General features: G+C 54.3%; 6 protein-coding genes across 6 annotated transcripts; all 6 read right to left on the bottom strand.

Moving 5' to 3' along the window:
* Nucleotides 1-1,591: 1,591 nt before the first annotated feature.
* Nucleotides 1,592-2,643, bottom strand: CGGC5_v005019 (uncharacterized protein; the record flags this gene model as incomplete). Its single annotated transcript, XM_032031067.1, has 3 exons — nucleotides 1,592-1,756; nucleotides 1,880-2,063; nucleotides 2,117-2,643. 3 exons carry the CDS (start codon nucleotides 2,641-2,643, stop codon nucleotides 1,592-1,594), a joined length of 876 nt encoding a protein of 291 aa, XP_031893459.1.
* An 803-nt stretch (nucleotides 2,644-3,446) lies between these two features.
* On the bottom strand, nucleotides 3,447-4,861 carry CGGC5_v005018 (uncharacterized protein; the record flags this gene model as incomplete). Its single annotated transcript, XM_032031056.1, has 3 exons — nucleotides 3,447-4,071; nucleotides 4,122-4,348; nucleotides 4,409-4,861. The coding sequence occupies 3 exons, from the start codon at nucleotides 4,859-4,861 to the stop codon at nucleotides 3,447-3,449; spliced, it is 1,305 nt and encodes a 434-aa protein (XP_031893462.1).
* A 1,393-nt stretch (nucleotides 4,862-6,254) lies between these two features.
* CGGC5_v005017 (uncharacterized protein) lies at nucleotides 6,255-6,817 on the bottom strand (the record flags this gene model as incomplete). The annotated part of the gene is made up of 2 exons (XM_032031044.1): nucleotides 6,255-6,707; nucleotides 6,776-6,817. The coding sequence occupies 2 exons, from the start codon at nucleotides 6,815-6,817 to the stop codon at nucleotides 6,255-6,257; spliced, it is 495 nt and encodes a 164-aa protein (XP_031893463.1).
* Nucleotides 6,818-8,851: 2,034 nt separating this feature from the next.
* Nucleotides 8,852-9,998, bottom strand: PG1-1 (Endopolygalacturonase 1; the record flags this gene model as incomplete). Its single annotated transcript, XM_032031033.1, has 2 exons — nucleotides 8,852-9,464; nucleotides 9,523-9,998. The coding sequence occupies 2 exons, from the start codon at nucleotides 9,996-9,998 to the stop codon at nucleotides 8,852-8,854; spliced, it is 1,089 nt and encodes a 362-aa protein (XP_031893460.1).
* Nucleotides 9,999-11,865: 1,867 nt separating this feature from the next.
* On the bottom strand, nucleotides 11,866-12,804 carry CGGC5_v005015 (putative oxidoreductase; the record flags this gene model as incomplete). The annotated part of the gene is made up of 1 exon (XM_032031021.1): nucleotides 11,866-12,804. The coding sequence occupies one exon, from the start codon at nucleotides 12,802-12,804 to the stop codon at nucleotides 11,866-11,868; it is 939 nt and encodes a 312-aa protein (XP_031893461.1).
* Nucleotides 12,805-14,054: 1,250 nt separating this feature from the next.
* On the bottom strand, nucleotides 14,055-15,657 carry TDA6-1 (putative vacuolar protein sorting-associated protein TDA6; the record flags this gene model as incomplete). Its single annotated transcript, XM_066151379.1, has 6 exons — nucleotides 14,055-14,101; nucleotides 14,276-14,778; nucleotides 14,835-14,842; nucleotides 14,940-14,952; nucleotides 15,001-15,433; nucleotides 15,513-15,657. The coding sequence occupies 6 exons, from the start codon at nucleotides 15,655-15,657 to the stop codon at nucleotides 14,055-14,057; spliced, it is 1,149 nt and encodes a 382-aa protein (XP_066009013.1).
* Between the last annotated feature and the right edge of the window lie 425 nt (nucleotides 15,658-16,082).

The following is a 16,082-nucleotide window of genomic DNA, read 5'->3' as shown; positions in this document are numbered from 1 at the left end:
GGCGTGAAGGAGAAGGAGAGAGAAAAAATTCGACGGTTTCTCTGACTGGGTGATGGGACCAAGCGACAAAGCAAAAAAAGTCCTTTGGGCGTGGAGCGGCGGTGCGAAACGCAGCCTGGAGAGCGCTGATTTCAGGTTCCTAGTGCTGAAAGGTGGGGAGGGGTCGCTGTTCTGACGACTTGGTAGTGGGGCAGGAGGACTCAAATTTTTGAAAAAGCTGATAACCGATAGGGTACCTAGGTAGCGAGGCGATAAGGCACCAACCTGCGTCTCAAAAGATACGTACCCTGCTTGCCTCTGAGGCCTACCAGGTACTGCTGCTGTTCCTCGAGCAAACAACCACGTCAAGCGCCGGGTATTTTTACCAATATCAATGCATGCAAAGGACTCGGCTGCAGACACGGTGAATAGCGAGGCGGCCAATGACACGATGTGCTGTGAATCACTCTAATGTCGACGGCTGCGACTGAGGCTGTTGGCGCGTGAACCCTTTTACAGTGTTGCCCCTCAGCACTTGGCTATCCTTATCTAATCAGCATTGCCAGTTGTCCTGCTGGCTGCAACGTGCAGCAGAAGCAGGCCAATGGGGCTTGACGTCACGTCACGTGAAGCTCCGCCTGACTTTCTTTACCTGTGACGTGATTGGGCGGGACTGTCAGCAGCAGGCCGTGATGGACGAAAGATATTAGTTGAAGCGTATGTTTTCTTGTAAATACTATCTCAAATGTTTATGCAACCAATATTCCGTATATCCTTGGGTATCATTTCAGCTGATGACTTAAATCAGCCCTGCCGTCCATATCAGACGATTCCCGTCCCTGTTGCGTATGTTTATATGTTGCCTTCCCTTCTCTTGAGGGTTCTTCCTCTGAACAAATACAATGCTCTCTACTGAACACGCATTCTGTGGTATTTTTTTGATCACTCCGCCGTTTTCACCATCTTCCTATCCAGAAGGCTATGGTCATTTGCGGTGACTCTGGACCGGCACGCAACCCTTCTATGGGGATGGTTCCGGATGTCGTATTGGTGTACAACCATGGCCGTTTGAATGAGGTCAAGACCATGCTTTGACGTTGACGGTGTAACAAGACTATTTTTCGTCCTGGCACTACGGCCGTGGTGGGTGGCATGTGGTAAGTTGCCATTGTCCATACCACAACGCTATGGGCGCGGGACTGCTTGTCCATCGTTCGTTGTTGGAGGTGCCTCTGATGACTGCTCGGGGCTGGTTCATCGTGGAGCCAAAGATCCTTGTTACGCTGGATCGCCCGGATGTTGAGCATAATCCAGCATCGTCCAACAGTATAATCGTTCAGGGCAGCACTAGTGCAACTTCGCTGCGAGGAATTCCTCAACAACACGCCGGTCCGGGAGGGTTGAGCTTGCCCTCTATCAGTGTCGACCTAGGCAATTCAGCTCGTCCTTCCCAGCGAGGCTGCCTATCGCCTGTCGTGATTCGCCTTGTCCCTCGTGAATCTCTGGCGACGCTTCGAAGAGGCGGAGCCTATTCTTGACAATCTGTCGGCCTGCGAATTTCCGTCGGGCACTGTCGCCGTCGTTGAATTTGAATGCTTCGGCGAGGGTCCCGTTATTGCGGTAAAGACCTGTCGGCCGCCTCTGCTTTCGTTCGGTCCGCGAGCATGTAGTAGGCCGGCGGCATAGCAAGACCTCTGGCGTCTGTTCTCTCGCATGCGTCTGGTCGGATGTCGTTGCCGCCACGCGATATCTCGACGGTGATGCTCTCAGGCTGGTGCTAAGCGAAGTGTATATCTCTTTCCATATCATCCTCTTCATCAGTGTCTCAAAATCTCGCCTGCCGGCTACTGTAATCCCTCGCCACCGTAACACTCCCGTCCGCCCCGGGCACGAACCTCACATAATGGTTCGCAAAATAACTCAGCATCATCCTCCTCGGCACGAAGATCTCCCACGCGCTCGTCGGCGGCACGGGGACCATCTCGCACAGCTCGCCCCTCGGCACGAACACCACGTCCGAGTACTGCCGCCTGATGTTGTCGACCTCGACGCACGCGAAGACGAACAGCGCAAAGTGCACGACCCTGTAACCTCCTTATCAGTAAAACTTCCAGACGCACACAGGAGGGAAACTCACATCAGCCAGAACATGAAGAATATCAACGCCGTCATGGTATGCGTCTGCCTCTCATCAACCTGCCAATACGTCGGATCCAAATCCATATACGACAGCCACCCACTAATCACCACCCCCATCGTCGCCGCCGTCGGCGCCCAAATCAACAAATGCGCCGCCACATGGCCCCCCGGGCTGCCCCAGCTGAACCGCGTACTCCGCGGCCGGTCCTTGCTCTTCGTCCACCGCACGCCTCTGTCCCGTACAACCAGCGCCACGAGGTCGCCGCCGCTCCAGAGCATCGCGAGCGCGGAGGTCGGGCTGCCCATGGCCCAGTTGCTGACGTACATGTCGTCGGTCTCGTGCATGGAGCCCAGCACGCCGCCGAGGATGACGAGCGCAAGGAGCAGCGAGGCGAGGCGCAGGCAGAGCGTGGTGCGGTACATGGAGCGGTTGTGCGGGATCGCGGCGAGGAAGGCGCCGTGGCGGGTGCCGCTCGGGTCGGGGGCGAGGGTGGTTATGGCTGGGTGGAGGGGTGTGTTGTCCATCGTTGCGGTCCGTCGTCGTCGTCGGAAGAGGAGGCGGCGGTCTGCATCGGGTCTCAATGGAGGTTCATTCGCCTATGGCGATTGGGATTTGCGCGTCATGGGCGCCATGCGAAGGTCTCGTTCAATGGCTTTTTCGGTATGATGTTCAATTCTGTGGTGCGGCGATCTCGTTATCGAACGGGTTCGAGGGTCGTCGAATCACGCGGTAATTGTGAGGTCGTCGCAAGCGGTGGTGTTGATACGGGAAACATTGGGAGCGCAACATGGACAGCGATGAGAGGCCGAGGGGAGAAGCCGAAGGGGACGGCGACAGGGGTCGAGATCCTCGATTGAATGCCTCCCAGGGCGGACGGTCCATTCACAGCGCGACGTTGCCGTTCTGGCGGGAGGCGCCCGGTGGGGCGCGTCGTTTCCTGCAGGGCCTGAAGCATGCTGCGACGGGGCGCGGCGCCCCCGGGAACCTGCTGTGCCACTGGGAAATACGGGGACTTTTTTTGATTTTGATGTCACTGGGGGATGGGATTTCACGGGTGAAACGTGACGTTGAGGCGCATGTCCATCGCCTAATTGAAGGAACGAATACCGCCTCACTTTGGAGTTTCTGTAGGATTGAGATCACTCATCGACTAACAACACTCTAGAACACCAATTCTTGAAAGACGGCTCAGTATGCCCATGTATTCATAATCGTAATATCCCAAAAACGTAGCAAATATCATGACACCGTGCCATGCAATTTTGACAATCCCCAACGCCATGCGTAAAACCACTAACAGTCCTCACGGGGTATCTTCCTCTCCTACTCACATCAACCTCGTCCTCGCACCGCGACTCCGCGAACTCTCGCCCAAAACCAAGTTCTTATTCAACCGAAACTTGCCCTCCCGTGTGTCCCCAGCAGCAGGCGTCATCCCATTCGCCCCCGTCGCAAACTTCAAGTCCACGTCCCCGGGCAGGATAAGCTGCGGTTGCGCATCCCCCCGCCGCATCCTCTCCAGCTCCGCCTCGTCCGGCACGTAATCGTCCGGCGGCGGCCTCATACTCGGCCTTAGATGCCGATCGCGGTCACCCGGCGTCGTCCTCGGCGGCAGCCCGCGGACGGGCTTGCGTTTGATGGCGGAGGGGAGGTGTCCCGGGCGTTCGGGCAGTGGCGGCGGTGGCGTCTCCGGGCGCGGCGACTCGGTGAAATCGGGAAATGCGGCAACGGGCTCGGTGGCTCCAAGAGGGCTCGACGGCTGCGGCGAGCGCGGGAAGGAGGGCGCCCTGGCGGAGTTCTGGGACTGCCAGGTCGGCAGCTTGGGGAAGGGCTTCGCGACGACGTAGACTGTCTGGCCTGTTTCGGGGATGTACATGACGCGCGGTCTGCGGCGGCGGATCTCGCGGCTGCGCTCGACGCAGGCGCGGATGAAGAGGCAGAAGCGGATGAATCTGGATCTAATGTCAGTATTGGCGGGACGTGGGAGCTTGAGAGGACGTACGCGTTGATGCCCGTCAGAGTGCAGGCGCTGAGGGCGAGGCTGGCCGGGTTGTTCGCCGGGTCGCCGTCCATCCAGCTAAGCTGCAGCCCGACCCATCCCGCCGCAACGGCAGAGACGACGGAGAGGACGAGCTCGAGGCCGATGAGGGCTTTCGGCGTGATGCCGCGGCCGTAGCGGGCGCAGAGCGTGAGGAACTCAGCCAGGTCCCAGAAGAAGGATGGCACAGCCTGTGTTACATCATGTAAGTTTCACAACACATTCCGGCAAGCAGCAGAGGGACGACATACACCGACCAACAGAAGCCCAGGCCAGATATTCAACGCGAGATTCGGCCTGTACGAGTACCACGCCAGACAAATACCCAGTACGATGGCGCTGAAGAGCGTGCCGCAGGCCCTAAACACAATCTTGCACACCTCCCACCCGCGGCTGCGCTGGTTCTCGAGCCAGCGCACCTGCGACGGGTCGATGGACGCGGCGGACGGCGACGGCGAGGGCGGCTTGCCGGCGTCGACTTCGGCGGAGTGCAGGGACTCGAGCTGGTAGCTCTCTGCGGCGGGCGCGCTGCTCATGGGCGGCGGCGCATGGAGTCTTTTGTTGAACCGGTCCTCCTCCCAGTAGTTCAGCGCGGTCGACGATAGTTGGTGGTAATATGGTGGTGTCGCGGCTGCTGCTGTGGTTGTTGTTGACGGGAAGGTGGTGGCCGCGGCCGGGACCGCCTTTCTGGAGATTTTCCCCATCAAGGCTGGCTCTGTTCGTGTTCCCACCGGCGCATCGGCGCTTCACTTGTTCCCGCTGAATAACAGAAAATAAGATCCGATATTTGACTTGGCGCGAGCGGGAGTTTGGCTGGGAAAACCCAGGCTCGTGTCCGTTACAGCGGTTCGTCCTGACTCGGTGTGTAGCGGCGTCAGGGGTACCACCAACAGAGCTGCTTCTGACAACGTCGACCAACGGGACGCCTTTTCTTGCCCGAAGAATGATGTTGATCAGTGAATTAGCCCGGGTCTGCGCCTCGTTCAAGTTAACAAGCGTAGAATGAATCAACCGAGGGATGGTTCCCCAGACGCGGCGCTGCGGCGGCATGGCATGCGGTTTAAGGGCGGCAGACCAGAAATTAGGCAACCGTATTCTGTACCGGCTCCACTCGCATGCGGAAGCCCGAGCCGAACGGTGAGTTGTTGGAGATGCATTGGCGGCTCTTGTCGTGTCTCCATTTGGCGATTGGCATGCCGGATGGGTAATTGTCAAAGTTGGGAACGGTGTGTTGTACCCAATTGTTGGTGGTGGTGGCATGTTGAAGTGAGGGTTGCCATTGAACGGGAGGGCAATGGGACCAGGATAAGCATCAACAAGCCTTGGAAGTCATCTTGGCGAGCTGAGCCTCGTTGAAGCTGCAAAAGAACAGCCTCCCCCTGGCGCAATGGAACGATTGGAATATTCTGTCGGCCCCCAAACGAAGATATTTATCGAAGAAACGTCCGATTCAGCCGTTGAATTCGACGATCGTCCCGTCCCCTGAAACTCAACAGCAAGCCGTAGTTTCTTTGTGGCCAATCAATGAGGCGACCGTTGAACCGGAGATGTCTCTTCAAGCGCAATTCCTCAGGCGAACTCAGAGGAACCTCTCCAATGAACATGTCCGTCCCATAAGCAGCCGAAAGTTCAAAAGTTCAAAAGACCCATCGTTGGAGCGAAACGATATGTATCGTTGCGACGGATGGCAAAACATTGGACACTGTGGGAATTGAACCCACGACCTTTCACAAGGCGAAACATCATGAAGACGAAGATGCGAAGCGAAAATCATACCCCTAGACCAAGCGCCCATTGCTGAGGTGTATTTCCCGAATTGGTCTTAAGAAGCCCGCATCGCTATCGCGAAACCATGCATCCCGCATTGTGCGTTCTCTATCGCTCTCCGTTGCTTTGCTAAAGTTCGATCCGTAGACGACTCCCTTCTGGTGAGTTCGCGATAATTGAAGGCCTTGGCAATTCCCTTAGCCTGCGCCAAATCTTTCACAAAAGCATCACCCAACACAAAGACAGACTCCAATGCATTGAAACGTGAAATCGCTTCTCATTCATCCACCCATTCGGGTATCCTACTCATACAATCATTATACAACCCCCTTAAGCCTGCACATCGCTCTTCAACTTCTCATACACAGTCTCGCCCCCGACCTCACCCTGTCTCGGCCCCGCATCCCGCGCGCCCTTCGTCTGGCTCAGCTTCAAGTGCTGCTCCGCCACGCGGCCAGGGTCATTTTCACTGCCAATCTCCGCCTTCATCGCCGCCTGCACACCGTCCTTGGTGTTCTTATCGTCGAAGCCCTCGGTGATGTTCTTGCCGTGCGGGCCGTTCGGGTCGCGCGTGTATTGGTTGTTCACGTATGTCGGCGCTGCGCCGGCTTGACCGGGCACCGATGCGGCGCCGCTCCCGGGAGCAGAGCCGGTGCTGGTGGAGGAAGCAGAGGGGTTGGCGGCGAAGGAGCCGTTGTTGGCGGCTGACTCGGCTGCGAGGGAGCCGGCGGGGACGGGGCCTGTGGGCTCGGAGGTTGTAGGGGCGGAGGCGCCGGGTTGGACCTGCGCTTGTTAGTATTGTTATTCATGATGAAAATAAGCTAAGACGCATTGCGAAGGTGTGGGTGTACCTTAGTGCCGGCGGAGGGAGCCTTGTTCTGTTGCGCGGACATTTTGATGGTGATGTGTTATTGGTTTGCAGTTTGGGTATAAAAGACTGGTTTTATTTTGGTCGGTTGACTTCGTAGTTGTTTGATTTGACTTATTCTGCTATTCATCTCCAAATCCGAGGCTCATCGCAGCCATATAAATCACCATCGCCGCGGCCTCGCATGACATCATGTTGGCCTCGTCTTACATCAAACCCAAGCCCGGAGGAAAACCTCCACGCACAGGCAACGAACCCACTGCGGGATGACTTCAGCCTCTCCACATATCCCACCACAGCTCTGTCGCGAGATGGGCAATGAGCGCCGCATTACATCACTCTTGCGGCTCTGTCTCCTCTTCATATCTCTTGATGAGAAAAGTGAGGCAAGGTGAAAACTTGGATCAGATGGATGAAATGGGCGTGTTGCAGGTGTAGAGGGCGATCGATCATGTTGGCGCGACCGATCGATCCTCACCGAGTCCTCACCGAGATGTGGAGACACGTGAGCGGACCGGCTCGCGGGTTATGTGCTGGGGCTTATGACGCGGGCTGGAGACGAGGCTGGCTTTTCTTGGTGATGAATGAGTGTGTTTGTACTTTTCAACGTCATCATTATGGATTTATGAAGTATTGTATTCATTTATGAGACAGAACAATCTTGAGGTGGATATCTAAGATCTTCATTTGGAACTGGACCTTTCTCGGCCGAGATGCGGCAACCGCAAGCTGTGAGGCTGGGAGTCCAACCATGCATGTCTTTTTTCTCCGCCTGCCTTTGTGAAAAGTGCAACCTTCTTCTTATGATAATGATTTACCATTTCTTACTCATTCTGTGAGCGAGGCTAAATGACGGGATGTCTGTTGATACCCTAGAGCTTAGTAGAAACGGTTTCCTTCCAAAAGTTCTCTGGATCAGGACACTGAGAGATTAACCGAGTATTCAAAACAAAAACTCATCATGAGAATATGACGACATTAGGGTACAATACTTTCCAGATATGCATCGAGTGAAGCCTCACCTCACGTAACGGCTTGGTTTTTTTCCGTGATCTGAATAGAGACAAAATAAAATGAGGTTCACCACCAGCAGGTGCAAAACTCAGCGTGCATGACTCTGTGAATCATCAAACCAAACACTCTTAGTCTCTTGGCGGCAGTTTCACGGGAAACGTTTATGAAATGTTTTAGTAAACTCATCCGCGGCTCGAGGCCTCATGACTGTGAAGCCCATCTTAAGCGGGGAAACGGGAGGTGTCATCTCGAAACTGGTCTTGGCATCATCTTGTCAAAAGCTTAAATGACGCCAAACGAGGCAGCTAGCCAGGTTTCAGCTGCTCCGACAGGGAATATCATGTTAATTCTCGCTTCATCTCCGCACCTCTGGTTGATCTGGGTCACTTGCAACTTCAAGTGCACTGCAATCGCGGAGTTGTTGAGAAAACCTGCACTCATGTTCCCAATTGTGAGTTGTGAGAATAGCCTCAACAACTGAGTGAAGGCCCCGCTTAGAGCCTGTACTTTTCTGCCCAGGATCATATACTCCCTGGCTCTCTGAAAGCCTCACTCTGCGAAAGAGCGCATTCCATCGGCACATTTTTCGCCATCAAGGCTCCTAACTGCATCACTTTCCAAATGGTCTACAATAAACTCGGTTTCGGACGTATGTCGCTCATTTAGTCTCTTCGCCCGGTATCATCACCTCGTGGCACGGCCCACCTCTACTCAGGTTACACCCTGAACCGCGATGATCCAAGTTCGTCGCCCATATTAACCCCCCCTTTTTCCCACGAGTCAAATCAATAAATCACTCAAACTTAGTTTCAACGAAGCATTTCACACGATATGGGAACCAGCAGATGAATTATGTGAAATATGTATTCCATGGAAAGATATGCAAGAATCGAACGATGACTAGCCGAGCCCACGATCTCTCAAGAGACGCAGAAACAGCCATGATCCCGTCTACCACGCGGCCACCACGCGCAGCAAAGTCTTCAGCTTCTAGCTGATCTCATCAGACATCAACCACTACCTAGACCCTCACTGAGGGAACCCTTTAGCACTTGGCACCGGAGCCGGAGGGAATGCCGGAGCACTCGGAGGAGGTCTTGCCGCCGGTGACGGAGACGCCAGACCACTTCCAGTTGGAGCAGGCGCCCTTGGCGCACAGGATGTAGACGTTGGTGCCCTTGGAGGCGACGGTGCCCTTGACGTTCTTGACGGTGACATCGGTGATAGGGATGCCGGCGGTGGGGGTGCCGGTGGGGCTGCCGTTCTCGTAGTCCTGCTGGATCACGATGCCCTTCTTGTTGATGTTCTTGAGGGTGATGTTCTCGAAGGTGACGCCGCTCACGGAGCCGGTCTTGTGGGCGATAGTCTTGATGCGGATACCGTTGTCGGCCTTCTCGATGGTCGAGTCACGGATAACGATGTTCTTGACCGTGTTGTCGGTGCGTCCGCCGACGGAGCCGATGGACAGACCGTGGGAGCCGTAGCAGTAGCCGTTCTCGAACACGATGTTGGTGCCAGAGTTAATGGCGAGGCAGTCGTCCTGGTTGTAGACCTTGGCGCCGGAGATGGTCACGCCAGTGGACTGGCCGACGTCGAAGGCGTCGGTGTTGTGGCCGCCCTTGGAGTCGCCGTCCTTGTTGTTGATCTCAACGTTGTTGCTGTGTAACCGTGTCAGTGATCAGGAACCATAAAGGGTAGTTGAATACGAAAACTTACACCTTGAGGTTGGTGACTCCGCTGATGGAGAAACCGTGGACGGGGGTGTTCTTGATCTTAAGGCCGTTGATGGTGCCGTCGTTCATCTTGACCTTGAAGAACTTGGGCTTCTTCTTGCCGCCGTTTCCGCCCTTGCCGTCCCACCAGCGCTCACCCTCGCAGGAGATGAGACTGCCAGAGGCGCCGGTGACGATGATCTTCTTGCCGCCGACGGAGATGAGGGGGCCCTCCCACTCCTTGTAGCCGAAGGTGGTGGTGCCCTGGAAGGTGACCTTGGTGCCGTCTTTCAGGCCGGTGAGGTCGAGGGTCTCGCCGGCGGGGACCTTGACGTTGTTGAGCACGATGTCGGTGCAGGAGGTCTTCTTGGACATGGCCGTCTTGGCGTCGGTGAAGGTGCACGAGGCGCGGGTGTCGAGCTCGGCGGGGGCGGCGGCGGCCAGGGCGCTGAAGCCCGCGATCATGGGAAGGAAGCGCATCGTTTCGGTGGTGGATGGGATGTGGTCAACACGAGGATAAACTTCAAGTTATGTACAGAAAGTCCTTGCTTTCTTAAAGAGAGACTGAGGTTGGTTTGAAAGGAGTGTGGTAAAAAAGAGTGAATGAAGGTGAGTGTGAAGAGCACGATGAAGCTATCTAGAAACACCTCGAGAAGGGGGGAGTTTAAGGTTACTTATAAGGAGGGAGATTCACTCCCTGCTGGGCCGTTTGTCTGCCCAGTCACACGTCCTCCGTCAGCAGCAAGAATGCCATGCCTCTTTCGGATGGTCGGCCTATCGCTGTAAACATGCCCCGGCTCACCAGAGGAGACGATGATTTCGAGAGCACGCCCTCCAATCTGGACCTGCAGCCGGAGGTTCCATGCTGCTGACCCCCGTAGAGGAGACTCGCTCCACTTTCATTAAATGGTTTGAGCTTCAAATTCTGCACTCCCGTGGCGCACGTGGAGCGCGTGGGCTGGCCCTCCTCGTTGGGATGCCGGCGAGCAGAAGTTTTGGCTGCGGCGATGGGATCACGGCCATGTCCATGGGACGAACCGTCTTCTCTCTCTGCAAGTTGTTGAGGGGGTCTAGACGCACAGATGGACCGTTCCCGCCCTTCTGCAGCATGGCTACGAAGCTTTTTGCCCAAGACTTTGGCAAGGCTTGGCAAGAAACATTGCTGTGCTCTCGAATCGTGGGCGCTGGGAAAGACTGCCACTTCAGGCAGCTCAATCTCAATGGCATCTTGGCTTTTTCTTGGCTTGGGCTTACCCTGCCGATCTACCCGATCACTTCCATGTCCAGCCCCAGAAGGCAAGGCTGTATGCTCCACTGATTTTTGCGGCTCGCCCTGTGTAAAAAAAAAAAAAAAATAGGAAAAAGAAAGGGGAATAATATCCCACCCTATTCCCCCGACGTCTCCAGCAGGATTCATGCAACTATCGAGGGAAACAGAAAAGGAGTTGGGATGATCTCCATGATTTTCGTCGGCGAGCGTCCGACCACCGGAATAAGTTCCGGGACCAACCCAAAAAAGATCTCGCAATCGTGTCCCTTCCACCAGAGGCCTGCTGCCATATATTCCAGGGCCATGTTAATCAATCTTACTCGGAGCTGTCGGCTCACCTAAAGTGGTGTGATTAACCTTAAAAGCCCTAATTGCAAAAGACAGAGACGCTAGGACTTCCGACGGCCGACTCGCCTTGTGGGGAATAGGAGGCTCTCTAAGCGGATACGGGCTGACGCGTAAAGTTGCCCTCGGGAGACGTGAGGCTCAAGAAGCCTTGCTCGAGGGCGAGCAAGGGCAAAATCACACTTCATGGTTGGAAATTCGATAGACCGGGCCAGTTTGTTACAAGTTTAGACGAGTCCTGAGACGGCGAGCCTTCTATCAAAAGAAGGGGAACCAACGAACGGTGAACCGGATTTACAATGCAACTCCCCTCGTAATGTGGGCACCTCCAAACATGGTTGTCGGGTCCCGACAAGCCCGCCAAACCCTGTCTATTTCTCTTCTGGCAGTTTGCTAGTTGGCTGATTCGTGTGGGTGAGCTAACGTTGGTCCTAGCCTACTCAGGCGCGCTAAACACCTCACGGCGCAATCTTACCGGCAAAATCAAACCGTCTTGGGAGATCATGCAGCGAGGTGCAATCCAATTCCAGCCACGGGAGCCAACATACTTGAAACGAGCCGGTCTTTGAACACTTTATTTCGACTCCGCACTGCGCTAGGAGTAACAAGGCAGAAAAAAGCAATACGAAAACATTGGAGTGCCGGGTGACTTCATTTGCATGTAAAGACGTACACGTTATTTCTGCCCACCTCTGGGCCCCGGGCAGTTACCGAAGTTCATCCTAGAATTCTCTATAGATGGCTCCGTAGCTCTTCTTCGGTCCAATTCCACAACGCATCCCGCTTCTCCTTGTTCTCGCTCAATCGGGTACCTTTACCGGTCACGCCCACCGGGTGGTAGAACGTCCCGCTCTTCACGTCCGGGCTGAACGAGGCCCAGAGCTGGTTGAGCGCGCCCTTTTGCGGGCTCACCGCCACGACCTTGACGCCGAGGTATACGACCATGCCGACGAGGAAGTTGGAGTTGTTCATGATGGACTGGGCGAGGTTGGTCTCCACGACGCCTGGGTGGACGCTCGTGACCTTGAGCTCGGGGTTGCGCTCGGCGAGCGCCGCCGCGTAGTGGATGTTGGCCACCTTGGAGATGCCGTAGCGGTAGCGGCTTGCGATCTCGGGCATCCTGGTTTTGAGCTTGTCGAATTCGTACGTGCCCTTGGGCGCCCAGCCTTCAGCGCCGGACGAGAGGAAGACGATCCTCACGTCTGGGTTCTCGTTCGCAGTCTTCTTCATCACGGGAAGCAGGAGCTGGGTGAAGAGGGCGTGGCCCATGTGGTTGGTGCCAAACTGGATTTCATAACCCTCCTTGGTGAGGCCGTCCGGCGTCGACATGATACCGGCATTGTTGATTAGCAGGTCAAGGCGTTGGGACTCCTCTTTGAACTGCTTAGCTGCGGCCTTTACACTCTCAAATGATGAGAGATCCAGGGGCAGATACGAGATGGGCGACACGCTGGCTCCTCCCTTCTTCAGCTCCTCGATGGCCTTCTCGCCCCTTCCCTTTGAGCGACCCGCCAGGTAAATGTGCGCGGGGTTATGTTTGGAGATTTGCCGAATCGTCTCCAAGCCGAGGCCGGCATTTCCGCCCGTAACTATGATGACCTTCCCGGTCAAATCCGGAATGTCCTTGTCCGGGTTGAAGTTGTAACCTCCCATCAAAAACGCCGTCGCCATCTTGTCTGCGATAGTCTGTGAATTTCTGAATCGCTTTTGATGAGGATAAACTGCCCGTAGTCAACGATGTAAAGAGGCAGAAACGCCCAGCACGTGTTTAAAATACATCATGACAGAAAGTTTGCCGTTTCAAACGATGCGTCCGACCGTCCCGGATTTCGACATCTGTTCACCCATAAAACCGGTCATAGAGTGGTGCTGCAGTTTCAGGGACTAGGGAATCCCCGCTTCGAGTTTCACTCACGACGTCTTAACGTTCTGGCGATCAACTATACTGGCCACCTCATAGGACGGAAAGACCGTTTGACTTCCCGGAGGGAGCTTAGCACGTAGATCAGACTGCCATGTTGTATGCATTTGGACAAGTGAGAACTCCGTCTCGGATGAATTTACCATCCCGTTGGAGAATCGGCGTAGAGCCTGGAGCAATCCGAATATGATGATCATAAATGTTACTGACAAACGAAGAAAACATATTCGAGGCAGTATAGACACGGACATGGTCTTCATTTAAAAGCCGCTGACGTACGTTATTGCGATTGGTAAGGTTCGCGAAGAATTCTTGGCGCCAAGGTCAAAGTGTTCGGCAATCATGATCCACTCTCGTCGGATCGTCCCGATGTGGGCGATGCCAGACTTGCCTATATCCGAACTCACGATATTGATGTGGCTCCTGTTCAATATGTCAGAGTTTGCTTTGCGGGCAGACTTTTGCTGCTGGCGTTTGTAGAACAATCCTTCCTGTCATATTCAAAATTGGAATGTGGGGATGAAAACAACTCCCAGCGAACTGTTTTACAACTTTGACAACGGGAATGATACACGCGACACAGACAATGGAGCTAAGGGTAACAATTATACAGAAAGAGATAGTCATGACGAAAGAGATAATAAAAAATAACGACACGGACGATAGGGGTGTTAAGGAAAGGGAGGGCGTTGAAGGTCGTGAAATGACAGACATTTCGTGCTTTCAGAATTAATGAAAGCTAAAACTAACTATTTGTGAATACTGTCACAAAATATCATGTCGCGCAGAATATGGAGATCGGTGGGAAGGTGGAAGTTCTAGAGAAACCAGGCTATATTGGGTCCTACGACATTTGCAGATTTTCTGTCAATGAGTCTGATTCCTCGCACGAAACTTGACTTGGGATGAGACAATTCAACGATTCTGGAAAAATATGCCAGTCGTCTCTAACACGTTGTACTTGATCGTATAAGTCTTGTCTACTTCGGGCTGTTCTGCTCTACTTCGACTTGTTTTTCCCAGCCTTCCCAATCTCATCGTCTTCATCTGATGATGAAAGCAAAGAATCTTCATCTAGTACCCAGTCATCTAAGGGTATATCCTCCGCCTGTAGTCTCTGATACTTCCTTCTTCTATATCTTCTAACGCCAATTACAATCCCAACAACGACGGCAGACAAAATCACAACGAAGCCTCCAAACAGAACCCATTTTCTCCAACCTTTCAAGCAGCACGGGTACCAGGCCATGTAAATACCCACCGCCCACTCGGTCCATCCCATCTTCCGTCTGTGATCTGGCTTGAGTCCCTTGCGAACGAGATGTTTGCGTCTTGGTCCAGTCGGTCCGGATTCGAAGCGCTTGAGTCCGAAGCGCGGCACTGTCTCCTGTCGAGGGTCGGAGTCAGGCCACTGCAGGTCGCCCCAGCGGCCGGTGTAGTAAAAGAGGGACGTTAAGTTTGCATCCGAGGCGAGCTTCGGGAACGACTGTTCGGGAGGCTCTATCCTAGTGACAGTGAAGGAATCGGCATGAAAACGGTAGAAGTAGGCTGAGAGAACGGGGTCCCACTTCTCTCCCTCGTCACAGTAGTCTACTAAAGCTGCATTATGAACTTGAAGCCTGAGATGTTTGGTTAGCTCAGAGGCCCGTTTTCCCATGATGAGTGATGACTTGCCCTGGCGACGCATAGTTGGCATGCGATCCACGTGCGCTATAAACGACAGGCTGTGATACATCAGATCAGTACACTGGAAGAACTGAAGCTCGCTGGGTTGACGTACCCGTTCGTCTATCTTTGAAATTTTTGAATCATCCCAATTATACGCTGCACCATCTACATGCTGACTGAAATAGATTCCCGTTGGCTTCCCGTCTTTAAAGCGCACCATGTTATGCTCCCTAGAAAGCCGTTAGTCTACCTCCATGATCGTGCGTGAAATGACCCACCAATCTCCAATGTGATCGCCAAAGTGCATCCCTGAAGCTGCCTTCGGACCTTTGACTAAGCGATCGAGGGGCTCCAAGACTTGCGTGATGTTCGGCCCTTCGTTGAATGAGTAGAAATAAAAGTAAAACGCGTCCAGCTCGCGCTCGTTCTTCTCAACAATGACTACAACACACGGCGTGGAGTTGCGAATGCGACCGGTCTCGTCCGGGGCTTCGCCGTAAAGCCATTTCGGATAAGTCGTTGGATCCTCGTTGGATACAAGCGCAACATGATCTTTGTTACCGTATGCATTCAAAATTTCCAAGTTGTCGAGATCGAGCGGCGGCAGGTCACTGATTGGCTTCCTATCGACCGCCGGCGTAGTGTGGCGGACATGGGTGAGAAGGTCGCTCGGCTTGAACGGGTCATCCGAGTGCAGCCATAACAACGGTGCTGGCAACCCTCATTAGCTGTCATATATATTTCCGCATGATGATCCTACGACAAGCAAGAACTTTACGGGTTCAAATACCATGACGTGCGACATATTCCGGGCACCGAGCATCCGGCCCCGGCTCCGGCCCCGCCCGGGCGGAGTACGCGAGTAAGATGCCGAAGAAGCAGACCAGCAGTCCGGACATCGACGCCCGCACGTGAGTAGACGATGTGCCCGCCATCTTTCGCAGCTCGCAGCACTCGTGATGGAACGGCGTAGCTAACCTAAGGGATAAGCTCGAGGGAGGAAGCTCGTCGTGTGCAGCTGCGTTGCAACAAAAGGTCCAATCGCGGGGCTTTGTCAGCGTCAGCAGTCCGGTATCTTCGGCACCCGTTAGGCCCCCGTCGGAACCCTCGGATTGGAGCTGCTGGAGCTTGGCCCTCTAATTCTTGCATTTTCCAAGCTGCACGTCCGTTCCCCACTGACAATTAACGTTGATTAATTGGCTGGATGCCGCCGAGGAAGGCTTTTGGTGTTTCTTTGACGTAGGATTCGAGATCGATCATGGTGGGCCGGCACGAACATGACGAGTTTGGCGGACTGCATGTAATTTGGTCACGAGAATGATGACTACTATCCAACCTACCAGTTCGTAGGGGCTGAAGA

This window comes from Colletotrichum fructicola (assembly GCF_000319635.2).
Source record: "Colletotrichum fructicola Nara gc5 chromosome Unknown KSG_Nara_v1_contig03, whole genome shotgun sequence".
NCBI lineage: Eukaryota > Fungi > Ascomycota > Sordariomycetes > Glomerellales > Glomerellaceae > Colletotrichum > Colletotrichum fructicola.
The sequence above is the reverse complement of the archived record's forward strand: the minus strand, read 5'-3'. Positions and strand labels throughout refer to the sequence as shown.